General features: G+C 34.8%; 1 protein-coding gene across 2 annotated transcripts in view; it reads right to left on the bottom strand.

The window, feature by feature from the left end:
- Positions 1–14,223, bottom strand: part of HSPA14 (heat shock protein family A (Hsp70) member 14) — a 30,214-nt gene that overhangs the window by 3,970 nt on the left and 12,021 nt on the right. For both annotated transcript variants that reach the window (XM_063100166.1, XM_063100167.1), the window contains exons 7-10: positions 13,421–13,525; positions 11,851–12,012; positions 10,443–10,598; positions 8,007–8,109 (exon numbers count right to left, since the gene is read on the bottom strand). In XM_063100166.1, coding sequence (XP_062956236.1) covers positions 8,007–8,109; positions 10,443–10,598; positions 11,851–12,012; positions 13,421–13,525 — 526 coding nt within the window. The remainder of the gene's footprint in view (positions 1–8,006; positions 8,110–10,442; positions 10,599–11,850; positions 12,013–13,420; positions 13,526–14,223) is intronic.

The raw sequence follows: 14,223 nt of genomic DNA, 5'->3' as shown, positions 1-14,223 counted from the left end.
AGAAGAATGGTTGTTTCTCACAAGTAAGTGTAATAGGCTGAGTCATCTTTATCACATGTAATTGTAAAAATTAAAAAATCCCTATATTTTAACATTATTTTATGTTCTATGAAACATGTAAATATATAAACATGTAAATTTAATATAGTCTACATATTTAACATTTTTTCCTCACAACAAAATTTAAAATGAGAAAATCTTACCACATTTTTAAAAATACAATATAGCTTCATACATGGCTCATATAATACTGTGCATGAGGCTTAGCCTCAAATATTTGTTTGAATAGAAAATATATTAATATTTTGTACTGTTTGCACACTTTTAAAAGAAAGGTTGAAATAATCTTACAGGATTTTGTGACAAAATAAATATTGCGAATTTCTCTATGTGAAAACAATGCCATAGGATTTTTAGCCTTCCCCATGGGAAGAATATTAAGTTTCCCGAGGAAAAGATGTTTTATAAAACTACATTTTAAGCTCTTGGTAGCACCTAATTAAATCTGTTGTCTCTGAAGAGTTTCATATAAAATTGCTCCTTTATAAATCCCTTAAGTTCTACACTGATTCATCCATTTTTGCACTTATGACTCCATAGGCATTCAGAATACTGAATAAATACACAGCCCAAGAGGGGAAATCATCAATAACCATTTCTTATTTCACAGTCTTTTTGTGGATATTCTCAAAGCTCAGTGTGGCAGAGAAGAGGACTAACTGATGAAAACTAGGCCTCTTTAACAGTCAGTGTGAAATGATGAGAAATATTACATTAACCTTCAGGTTCTCGAAAGAATGAGGAATGTCAGCTGAAGGATCTAGAAAAAAAAAGTGTGTTTGCCTTGACAGAGATCCTCAAAAGGTCTGTTTTGAATTAAGTAAAAAGAAAAGTCTTTTCTAATATATCATCATCCAAGGTAAATACCAAGAGAACAAAAATCTAGAATATGCCTTTTCAAATTTCTCATATTCAAGATCAAAAAATCTTTATTAGCAAATAGTAAGTGGCACTGTGCAAAACAAAAAAAACAAAAACCCTGGAAAATCTTGGCTTTAGGTATTTTCATTTTAGGGCAAAAAGGACAAAGCATGTGTTACTGTTAATGCTGACAGTAACCAGTAAGTTTTAATTTAAATAAATTCTTTAATTTAAATAAATCTAGTCTGCGGTATAAGATTTCTTATAGAAACTTAAATTTTACTAGAAAGTACCTATTTCAAATATAAGTAACTTTTCTTACCAAGGTCTTTCAAATATAATTTTCACAGTATTTCATAAACAAAACTGCTATTAAAAAAAAATTCAAACCACCTGATTGGTCTGCTCAGGTAGCTACAACAAAATACCATAGACTGGGTGGCTTAAACAACAGAAACATTTCTCCCAGTTCTGGACACTGGGAAGTCCAAGGTCAAGGTGCCAGAAAGGTAGGTTACATTCCGAGGCCTCTTCTTTTGGCTTGTAGGTGGCCACCATCTTGCTGTGTCCTCACATGACTTTTTCTTTGTGTGTTGGGAGGGTTGGGTGGGTGAGGGAGGCAATAAGAGCCAGCTTTCTTGGTGTCTCTTATGAGGACACAAATTCTATCAGATCAGGAGCCCACCCTTATGACTCCATTTAACCTTAATTACTTCCTTAGAGGCCTCATTTCCAAATACAGCCGTACTAGGGGTTAGGGCTTGAACATACGAATTGGTGCAGGAGGACACAAATATTCAGTCCATAATACTACCTTAACCACTTGGAAATAAAAAATATCACAGATAATTCTGAAAATAAAGAAAATGAGAACACAGTTTATCAAAGCTTCTGGAATAAAACCAAAGCTACGAATAAGGTATAACTGTAGGGTTTTTTGTTTTTTGTTTTTTAATTAGGAAAAAAATTAATGAATTAGCATTCAAAAAAAAAAAATTAGAAAATAGTAATGTCCTGGGCCGAGCCCGGGGCGCACTTGGTAGAGTGCTGCGCTGGGAGCGCAGCAACGCTCCCGCCGCGGGTTCGGATCCTATATAGGACTGACAGGTGCACTCACTGGCTGAGTGCCGGTCACGAAAAAATGACAAAGAAAAAAAAAAAAAGAAAATAGTAATGTCCTGAAAAGACTGAAAAGAAGAAAATACAGAGAAAATCAGAAAAAAAAAAAAAAAAAAAAAAAACAATTAGAACAGAAAAACACAACTTGAAAAAAATCTAAGAATTTTTGGGTACAAGATAGTGGTGTCAGGAGTGGAGCAAACCATAAAACAGAAAAATACTTGCCAAATCTTGGTAAGGAAAACCAGAAGAACTCAAAAAAAGAAAAAAAAAAGAGAGAGAAATTGGCCAGTTTTAAACAACTTTTTTAAACTTCCAAAGTTAGGATCAAAAGATACGTAAAATTAAAACTTTTAAGAACATTATGCAAAGTTTTGATAAAAATTTAAGAAATCTTTGTGAAATACATCTATAAAATACATAAGCAATAAAAAATAGAGAAATTGTGAAGTTAGCAAAAATACTTCAAAAACCAGTTTCAGACAAAACAGGTTTACAGGTAAGATCTTTAGAATTTTTGAGGAACTGAGAACACCCATGCATTTTGCACTAATCTAGAACACTTAAAAAGATAAAAAGGTGTTTAATTAAGTTTTTAAGCATCTGACAACACAGGGAACAACAAACAAATAAAAATAAATAGCAATAAAACAAAACTTCTGGACCAGAGGTTGCAAAGTAGTAAGTTGTAAACTATATCAGGCAAGATATGTTTTATCTTTCCATATACTGTTTTCAAAAGCTCAAAATTAGTTACTGTCATTTAAACATTAAAAAGTTTTACTATAAAGTCCTTATTTAGAGAGTCTCTTAAAAGGTCCAGAACTCCAGCAGCGCTGACTTGCCTCCCTCAATGGTGTAATCTGCAGGTGGATAGACAGCAGCTGTTCCTTTTGGACGAGGACCACTCCTGTCTGTCTGGGACAAGCCCCCCACTACCTCTTGGGAACTTCGCACCAGCTCGTGGTAACTTGCCATTTATAATCACACTTGTGCTCTTGCATGTCTTACAGCACAGAGTTAAACATGAAACTACTTAAACTCTTAAACCCATCTCTCAATCTAGCCGCAGTGACAGGAAGACTGAGAGATACAGAATGTATTGTACAGACATAATGTACAATATAACATAACCCACTCCCAGCACTCCCAGGCCACCCATTTTCCTGCTGCCCTTAGAACACAACTTCTAAGAGAGTTGTCTGTTCTCATTGTCTCCACAGTCTTACCATCTAGTCCATATAAAACTGGCTTCAGCAAGGCGTTTATCTCCACAGCTCCACCCCACTGCTCTTACCAGTCACTGCACATGGCCATGCCCAAGGGGCAATCCTCAAGCCTCACCTGACTGGACCTCCAGCACTATAGGACAGTCGCTCTTCCCTTCCCTTACTGACACATTGTTTCTTGTCTTCCTGGTTTTCCTTATCACTCACTGGTCCTAGATCCCCTCTGCCAGTTCCCCTTTTGGCTTGTAATTGTCCCAAGTCCCTGAGCTTTGTCCTGGGTCTCTTCTCTATTGTGTCTCTACTTACTCCTTGGGTGATCTTGACCAGTCTCATGGCTTGAAGTAGCATACAGGTGCTAACAAATATTTCTCTCTATCCCCAAATCCAACTGTGCAACTACAGTGTACTCTTCACACTGCAGCTGAGTCCTTCTTAGGGTGATCTGGTCCCCAGCTCCCCTGCCAAGCTCATCTCTTGCCATTCTCTGCGTGGCTGACTCAGGTCTGCCCACACTCCCTCCCCGCTGCTCTTCAAACACAGGACACATGCTCCCATGGTTCCTCTGCTGGGAACACCAGCAGATTTTCACACGGCTTGTTCCTTCACTTCAATCAGGTCTCTGATCAAAAGCCACCTCCTCAGAGGGGAATCTCACCTGAAAAATCACCCTCTGTCACTAGCTTGTCCTTCTCCTGCTTTACTTTCTTCATAAAACTTGTCACAACGGGAATTATTTTCTTTATCTGTTTATTACCTGTATAATCTTACTAGAATGTCAGTTCTATGAAGGCGAAGACTTTGTTATATTTACTACTGTATCCCAGGTGTCTAGAACCTGCCTAGCATAGAACAGCTGTGCTCAATAATTACTTGTGGGTTAATTAGTAAATAAATTTGAATGTATGCCTAGGAAATTCAGAAGAAGGCATTAAAAAACATTAACTCAAAGAGTTCACAAAGTGGCAAAATGTTAAAGAAAGCGAAATCAATAGGTAATCCATTTATCAGCAAAATCAAATTAGAAAATAAAAGTATTTTAAAAATGTCATTCACAATGGCAATAAGTCCCATAGTACTCTACTCTTAGCAATAATTTAATGGTAAATATTAAGAAAACACATAGTTTTAAAAAGTGTTAAAGAAGATGTGAATAGAGAGAGATACAAACTTCTTGGCTAGGAAAACTAAATATTGTAAAATTATTTACATCATCCCAAATTATTTTGTAGACTTAATGTACTTGTATCAAAATCACAATGAGATTTTAGGTAAAAAGTCAAAAAAACAATTCTAAAGATCTCTGAAAAGAGAAGTGTAATAAAGAGAATTTAAAAATTGCAATGTTAGCAATGAAAGTTCGCATCTACCCAGACAGCAAATTGTTTTTTGGTGAGCAATTTGATAGTAAATATTAGAAGTCTTAAAATCTTGGATTTTACTCCTAAATTTTATTCTAAGGAAGTTAAGAATATTCACAAAGTCACAAATACTGCTGTTTATAAACCAAAATAACCTACATATCCAACATAAAAAAATAGGTCATAAATTATGGTTTATCAATGCACACATAGAGACTGGCCCTCCGGGACCCCTCCACTGACCCAGACAGGTGACTCCATGCACCTTCTCTCTTCTCAGGGAGGGAGGTTAAGCCACAGAGTTATGGGACTTAAATACCCACGCATAGCAGGGGCAGGATGGGACTTGGTGCTGAAAACAAGGGAAAGTCTGCATATTGAGGAGTAGGAACCCTGAAGCCCCCTGCTCTCAGAAGACCAGAAACCAGACTTATCCTTCTCAGCAAGAACTGAGGATTCTTCCATAAAAACCAGATACTCCTAAGCCTAGACCTCCAGATATTAAAATTAGAAAGGGAGTGGGCACAAGCTTAAAGAGCCAGAGTTCCAGTGCTGGCTCCATCACTTACGTGCCAGCCTTATGACTGTGAGCAAATTACTTAATTTCTCTGGACATCTCTTAGTTTCCTCATCTGAAAAGGCAGATAATAGCATCTACCTCCTGGTGCTTTTGTGGGGATTGAATGACTTAATGTATGTAAATCCTAATCATTCACTCTCCATTCTCATTAAGAGGATCACCCACCCCTACCCACCACCCAGGCTTCGTAAGTGGAGTGTATTTCCCTGCCCCACTGTCAGGCCTGGCCATGACACTGAACGTGAACACACTGACGAACACCATATCTAAGCAGAAGCTCTAAAAGCCATGCATGTTCTGTAGGCGCTCTTCTTCCTCCTCTCCCTCTGCCATGAGAACTGCCTGTCTCAGACAGCTCCTTCAACCTGGTCCTAGAAAGAGAAGCTAGAGGAACAGAGCCACAGCAGCAGACCTACAGCCACCTGCAGCTGCCACACACAGCATAAGTGAGGAAAAAATGCTTGCTGTAGAAAATCACTGAGATCCGACGGTGGTTTTGTTACTGCAGCAGGGTCAACAAACTAAAAGAGACAATCATTTTCAAGTTCTCAAAAGTCTATATTTTAGGAATACCTGGAGAGGGAATCTTTAACAACATTCTTAGTCCTAAGAATATTCCACCTTAGTTCAAACAACTGGGAGTTGTACTGTTAGTGATAATTAAATGTCAGGGCTCCATGACCAGCGAATGAAGGTAGGGAACTAAGTGATCACCTACAGTATGCCACACACTGTGCCATAGATGATATTTCACTTAATCCTTGGAACAAACCTACAGAGTAAGTTATAATCATAATACTTACTTACAAGGCAAGTGTTATCACCCCCTTATAGATGAGAAAAGTATGGGTCAGGAAATTAAACGATGTGCCTAGTCTGGAACTATTAGCACTGCAAGGCTTCCTATGCAGTTGGGTCTGTCTCTGAGTGCATTCACTTTCCACCACTGCTTTATACTACCTGCCTCATTCTTCATGATCCACCCCCTAGCACTCAAGCACTAAGCACCATGCCTGGCACACTGCAAGTGTCAAAAAAAAAAAAGAAAAAACTTATTGAACTAAATTGCAAAAGAAACCTTCAAAATTATTTCTGTCACATAGCGTATACCCAAAATGTTAAAAATATAAAAACTTCTAAGCTATAGACAAGTTAAAAGTAGTATTTAACACTTGTCATACATCTGGACAAAGCAGCTGAAGAAATCAAAGTGATAGTTCAATAGATTTAAATAGATAACTAAATGAAACTTCTGTATGTCAAATACCCTCTTCCCCAACAGAACCAAAATTAAACAGTAAAGTACATGCCTCAAAAGAAGATTATAGTAAATGACAGTTAATATTCTGATTATAGGATGTATTCACACCAGATTTAAATGATTAAATAGGCAAACAATATGAAATAAATATTTATTCACAAGGAAGTACAAAATTGAACACTTAAGAAATAATCCTCTAGTAACCAATGATATATAAAGTGAAAAATATCTTTTTTTAAATAGTCAATTGGAAATTTGCTTTTAAACGATAAAACTTAGTGTCAGCAAGGTTATATTAAAATGTATACTCCCATGTATTGCTAATGAGAGTATTAGTTAATTCAATTCTTTTGTAAAGTATTTTTAGGTAAAAATAATCTTAAGCTATTTATACTCTTGACAGTAATTTTACTATGGGAATCTACCCTAAGGAACAATTCTAAGTATGGTAAAAGCCAATGTCCAAAGACAGGCATCATTCTGTTATAGGAAAGGAAAAAAACCCAACCTGGGTGTCCACAGCAGAACAGTGAAATAATCTATGGTGCCTTTCCTTTTCTAGGATATTAATAATCTATTTAAAACTGTGCTTACCAAAACTATACAGTAATATGGCGAAAGGAATTGGTTATTATAATATAAAAGAAAGTAAAATTAAAAATTGTACACACAAAATTAGAACTGTTATTAAAAAAACTCCATAAAACTACAGCTAGCAAACGAACCTATGCATATAAATTAGACTAGTTAGAAATAATTTGACTATAACACTGTTTGCCTTCTGATATTTTCTGAATTTTCTTATATGAATACTTATTACTTTAATAATGAAAATGAAAAGAATCATATATATTTTAAATTTGTAAAAAGAGTATATTCGACGAGTAGAAATAATTTTGGCGGGGAGAAGAAACATTAAAGAATTTGAATATTTTTGAAAGTCTCAGAATACTTTCCTAAGCAAGTAGAGAAAAGTGGTATGGTATACTGGTTAAGGGTAGACTTGGGAAGGATACTGAGTTGAATCTTGGCTCTCCTACCTACGAAACATGTGATCTTCAGGGAGTTACTTGATCTCTGTACCTGGGTGCCTTAACTTATAAAACAGGGATAAATAATAGTGCCTACCTCAAAGAGTGTTGATGAGTATCCAATGAGTTAATACATATAAAGCACTTAAAACAATGCCTGGCACGTAGGAAGCCTTCAAATATCTGTCCATCTTTGCTAACATATAAAAAATATGCTGGAAAAGAATTATTCTTTTTTGCTAGGAAACTGAATATTTATATATATATATGTATACTTATATGTGTGTGTGTGTGTGTGTGTATATATATATATATATATATATATATATATATATATATATGAGTTCACCAGAGCCACTAATCAAAACTTAAGCATTTTTCATTATTCACTCATACGAGCTCAGCAAATACTTAAATGCATAAAAATATTCTTTCAGTATCAAGACCTATTTCCTATATTCCAAGTCTGAAACTACTCCTAAAATAAGAAAAATATAAGAGCATTACCTTGTTGATATCATCTGCTGTAAATCCACTTTGATCTAAGAGTTCTCTGATTGCTTCTATACATTTATGAAAAAGTGGAGAACAAAGAAGTTCAAATCTTGCTCTGTACACACCCACAAACACAAACACACATACACAGAAGAGAAAAGCATAGAGAAAAAGCTTAGTACAAACAAACTTCTTTTTCTTACGAAGAGTAATGCCAAAACTTAATGTGATAGTTCTGTGCATGATAGGTTTATGATCAGAACAGAGTGTTAAATATCAGCAGTATAATATCACGGCAGGGGACAGGAGTCTAAGTTATTCATCTACACATGTACAGAGATATTTAATATCAAATTCGAGTGGAAGCCTAGTTTGCCCATGGCAACTTACAAGCTTTCAAAAAAATCTAAGAATATATTTCCAATATATGGCATTCCCAATAATAAACCTATTGACCTTAATCAAATCATAATTTGGAACTTCTTGCTATTTTTATATGTTAAAACTTTAAAAATTATTTCTAATTATTTTTCTTGACAGTTTGAGACTATGTTGTACATAAGTTTAGTCCTTTTGCATTGCCTGAGAAGCTTTAATGCTGGCATCTAAGTTTTAGGAAGGATTTAGGTTCATGAAAAATGTACTCCTTAATTTCATACTGAACTTCTTAAATGCAGATGAGTACTTGTAAAATTTATTTGTGTTGTCTATAGACATTAAAACATACTTTCATGGTTAAAATCTTTGTGATAAAGGTAAAATTTCCTTAATGAAAAATTACAAATTCCATTTCTGTCTTAATTGCTAACAGTAATAAGCAAACATGCGCAAATACTTGGACAAACTTAGCACTATGGAATTTTGGAAATAGAAAAATATAAAGATATTCTGCCCACAAAGACATTTCAATTCAACACCTTTTCTACCTTTTGAGTTGTAGCTTAAAATCCTTCTTCAGATACCTAGAGCAGTGCTGTCCAGTAGAACTTTCTGCTAGGCACTAGCCACATAAGACTATTGAGCACTTGAACAGCAGCTAGTGCTACCAAGGAAATGAATTTTTTTTTTTTTTTCTTTTCCTTAAACGATGACCGGTAAGGGGATCTTAACCCTTGACTTGCTGTTGTCAGCAGCACGCTCACCCAAGTGAGCGAACTGGCCATCCCTATATAGGGATCCGAAGTGTTATCAGCACCACACTCTCCCGAGTGAGCCACGGGCACCTGAGGAAATGAATTTTTAATGTTATTCTAATTTATTTAAATGTAAATAGCCATAGGTGGCTAGTGGCAATTGTTTTGGGCAGGGCAGATCTAGATTCTTCAGGAAAACCCAGGGAAAGTGAGGAAGCTACAGATGAAAAGAGAATTTAAGCAAATACAGTCAGTAGAATCCCCAAAATAATATAGTACAGCAATTCTGAACATTTTTACTGTTGTTTCAAAGTCACTTCTCAGGTTGTTGAGAGGTTTAAATAGGCTAACCAAATGGTAGCTATTATTACTGTCAGTAAACATGAGTGTACTTCAAAGAGATCATGGAAAGATTCACATAATTTTTCAATTCTATTTTTCTGTGAGCTTCTGGAAGTGCCCTTGTATGCAACAGGAAAGGCCAGCGCAACATCCTCCCTCTGTGCTTTCCAGGTAAAGGTGCAATCACTTGTAACCAATGTCTTGGATTATGTAAAAGACATGGATATTAAAAACTATTTTATGCACATTAAGTCTGTGCTTACTAAACTTCATAAAATATGAAAATGTAAAATACTGATGAAGGATGACAGAGCAAATACAAATCAGATAGATGTCAATCTTCAGTAGATGCAGTTTAATTGTTAGAGTATGAACTTGGGAGCCAAACTTCTTGGGTTGAATGCCAGGTCCATCACTTACTAGCTGTGTGACCATGGGCAAAAATGAAACTCTCCAATTTCAGCTTCTTCATGTGTAAAGTGAGGATAATCATATTATCTACCTCATAGGGGTGCTATGTGGATTTAATGAGTTAATACAAATAAAGTACTTAGAATATAGCCTGCCACATGTGTCAACTATTAAGTTATATTGAAACATAAGCACACCCCACATCAAACTTAAGCAACAAAAAACTAGGGACTAGGAAGGTGGCACCACAATTTAGAAAGAGAAATCTAAATATCTCAAATTTCAAATCCCATTCCACCTTTCTTTATTTAAAAGCTCTAGGATGCCTTTTTCACACAGTGCTAATGGTAGCTATAAATTAACAGAACAAGCAATCACAACGGAGGTAATTACTGTGGGAACAGCAATTTAGTCTGACAAAAATTAAACCCCAAAAGTAAAAACAGAAAGACATAGACAGCTAATAAATCTCAAACAAACAAAGATAAAGCCCAAGGTGAGAAAAATTACACCTAAATAAGAATGCTCTTGGAAATTTTTGCTTTTTGAAGTTCAGTTTTACCTGGACACATTGCAATCAAAATCTTGACCTTCATACAATGAGTCAACAAAACAGTTGGCACTCCCCAAGGTTGACAAGGAATGTTTTGCAATTTCAGCACTGTTCATCAATTTCATCATGGCTCGGGCATTTCCTCTCACATCATGTTTGAAGGATCTAAATTAAAAACACAGCCTTTGAAGTTTAAGATTACTGGGTCATTTAGAATTTATTGTAACTAAAATCTGGATAATCTCTATGAGAACAATAACAAATTCATGAATCAATACTACATACCAGATTTTAGTATTTGGTTTCTAATCTTCTAAACTTTCCTAAGAACATTCTCTGCAATTAAAAGGAGTCTCTTCAAAAAATATTAATAACCCATTTACCTAATATGTTGAATTGCTCCATTATATAACCATAATAGCAGACTGTACTTTGATGAGAGTAAAGTAAACATCATCTTTTTACAGGTGAAACTGAGGTTTAAGATTTATGTAACTGGGTCAAAGTCTCCTATCTCATCCTTATAATCACAGCATAATCATTGTTTAATGGTACAAAATTATCTGTCAAGCATTAAAAAAAAACATAAAAGTGCTTCTTCAAAGAAATTTGACATACACAAATATGTAAAATTACAGTTCCTCTATTCCGAACATGAGTTAATTTTTTAAAATTGTTTTCTAAGCAGTGATCAATGGCTTTGTCTAAACAACACCATTATAACAAAAAGCCGTATAAGTCTTTACTAAACATGTGAGAAATTACCACTTTTTCAAGTCTTTTCAACGAATGAGTTGGTCAAACTGGTGAATGTAACTGTTTCAATTACAGTTTTTTAAAGAGCAGCAATGTCCAAAAGATAATCTTTATATATTTGACTCTTGATATGTCCAAATAGGATTAGAACTTTGAATGGAGTAATCACATCCAGTATTAAAACTAAAATATACCTTGTGGTAGATTAGTAATTAAAATAAATACTCCATAAGACATTAACTCACTGGAATATGACAATAACATAATGCGATCTTCACCAGATCTAAACTTTTAAAAACTGTTCAGAAGGCAGTGAGGCCTCACTGCCTATACCCTCCTTTAACCAGACAGAAGAGCAGCACATGAAGAATTAAAAAAATGAAACTGGGATACACATTCATGCAGTTCAGTGTCTGGTGGTCCCTTTACACTAAGTGAAAAATCCAAGCACAGTGCACTGGGCAGCTTGGTCTGCTTCCTTGCTATTGCTGAATAGGAAATAACCCCAGATAAGGAAATATCCAGTTTCCAAGCAATGAAAAACAAAAACAAAACACATCCTCCTTTGCAGCAAGGGAATTTAAAATAAGTTAGGAAATAATTCAAAAAACTTGAAGAGAAATCTCAATCAAAATGTACTATCCAGGCCATTAATACTTACCTCTGGAACTCAGAAGCTAGAAACTGTGCTAAGGTTTCCGTGAAATGTGCACCACCAATATTATCATCAGTGTTTGTTGAAAGAACCCGATATATTCCACTGTTAACTTCCATGACACTGAGAGATAAGGATGTTCCTCCAAGCTTAAATACCAAAATATTGCTTCAAGAGAAAGGTACAGTGAGTAGCTTATCAGAGAATCACATTTTAAAGCTAGGTTGGACATTAGAAGTCACTTAGTTTAATCCCTTTAAATTACAAAAGGAAATTGAAAATCTCAGATGAGAAATTAAATTGTCTGTAGTCATTTAGTGATGAATCTAGTCTAGAACACAAATCTTCTGAATCCAAGTCAAAGTTCTTTTTTACCTAGTCATGATGGTAAAAACCATATTTTTAATTCAATACACTAACTTTTTAAAGTAAATCAAGAAGAGATTTGTTATCACAATCATCCCTCAGTATCCTTGGGGGATTGGTTCCAGGTGCCCCCCTCCCCCCGGCAAATACCAAAATCCAAGGATGCTCAAGTCTCTGATATAAAATGGCACAATACTGGCATATAACCTACACATATCCTCTTGTATACTACAAATCATCTCTAGATTACTTATAGTACCTAATACAATGTAAATACTGTATAAATAGTTGTTGTACTGTGCTTTTTAAGCTTTATTAATTTTTATTGTTGTATTATGTTTTATTTTATTTTTTTCCAAATGTCTTCAATCTGTAGTTAGTTGAATCTGTGGATACAGAACCTGAGGATACAAAGGGACAACTGTATAGGGAATTTTAAGTGGATTGAATGTAGAATGATTTATGTGTTAATATTACACAGGTTACTACTACAATAACATGTTTTGTACATATAAAACTTATGCAAGACTAAGGGCTAATTCCCTACTTCCCATGTATCAAAATTCATAATTTTTGATATTTCTACATTTATCTAGTTTACCTAAAAATAATTTCCTAGTGATTTATTCCTTAACTATGAGGTGTGAATGAAGTGAAACAATTAGGGAAAGTTAACACTATATCTGAATTAATTAATTTCTCTAAATTGCATGAGACCATCAGGTCCATTAAAATGTGTTGACAGCCAAGTTAGGAGTAAGTATGTCTTATTACTGAACCATCAAGAGAAGTCTGTAATCTTCATGCTGGATTTCTCCCCATCTCCTGCCAAGTCAAATTTATATAGAAGTACCCACTGTTTCTAAATATGTTCAGTAATTGGAATAGGTAGTAAAATCAACAGTACCCTAGCATGAGCTAGAACTTAGCTGGGCCTATAATTTTCAAATCTTCTTCCAATAAAGGGATAAAATGAGGGTGATAAGAGAAGGAAAGAAAAGCTCAATCTTCCCTCCTGTTATGTCTTTTCTCTGCTTTACTAGGACCTCTTGCTCAACAACTTGAAAAACTCTGGGTGAGAACTTCAGTGTCTTTTCATCCATAAAGTTGGGAACCACTGCACTATTTAACCACCCCTATTCATATAAGTGCTATAATCTAAAATGTTGTCTGTACTAAAAAAACTTAAAACTGCAAATAAGGTTTTTACCTTTTTCCAGTAGGGGAATCTTGTCCAATTCCATATGCAAGAAGAGCTGCAGATGGCTCATGTATTAACCGCAAAACATTAAATCCAGCAGCTCCAGCTGCTTCTCTGTGAACAATTTGCTTTTAATGAATCTAATATCACATGTTCAATTCTACAGTTTTAGAAATGCTCTGTTAAAGATTTTATGCAATAGAAAATAAGATTTCACAAGTAGAACATGAATGGTAATGATCTTTAGAAGCAAGAAAAATAGAAGACAAGAAATAGATGTGACTCTATAAGAGTTCACACTCTGATTAAAAGTATAATTTCAGAGCCCATTTTGTTGACAAAGAAAACAATATGTGCTTATACTGAACAAGGAAAATAAAGTACTTAAAAATGTCCAGGCTAAAAAAAAAAAAGTTTGTTTTCTCTGGGAAATCTTTTTGGGCTCTCAAAGTCAAGGAGAAGTCCCTTGCATTCATGCTGCCCAGAACTTCCCCATTCAAAACACTTACCACACTCTATCTTAACTGTCCTGTTAACTCTGTGAGGTCAGAAACCATATCTTACTTATCTCTATATACTCAACCCTGAATACAGTGTGGCTTAAATAGTAAAGGTAATCAATAAACATTTGTTGAATGAAAAAAAAAAATGTCCATGCTTACATACTTTAGAAAGAGATTAAGACAAATTTATAAAACATATGGAATTTGAAATTTTCAATTTCTTTAATCTAGAGTCACAATTTTAAAAAGTAAATATGGCAATATATTTCACTATTACAGTAGCAAAAAAAAAAAAAGAAAGAAAGAAAA

The sequence above is a fragment of the Cynocephalus volans genome, chromosome 6, assembly GCF_027409185.1.
Source record: "Cynocephalus volans isolate mCynVol1 chromosome 6, mCynVol1.pri, whole genome shotgun sequence".
Lineage (NCBI taxonomy): Eukaryota > Metazoa > Chordata > Mammalia > Dermoptera > Cynocephalidae > Cynocephalus > Cynocephalus volans.
The sequence above is the reverse complement of the archived record's forward strand: the minus strand, read 5'-3'. Positions and strand labels throughout refer to the sequence as shown.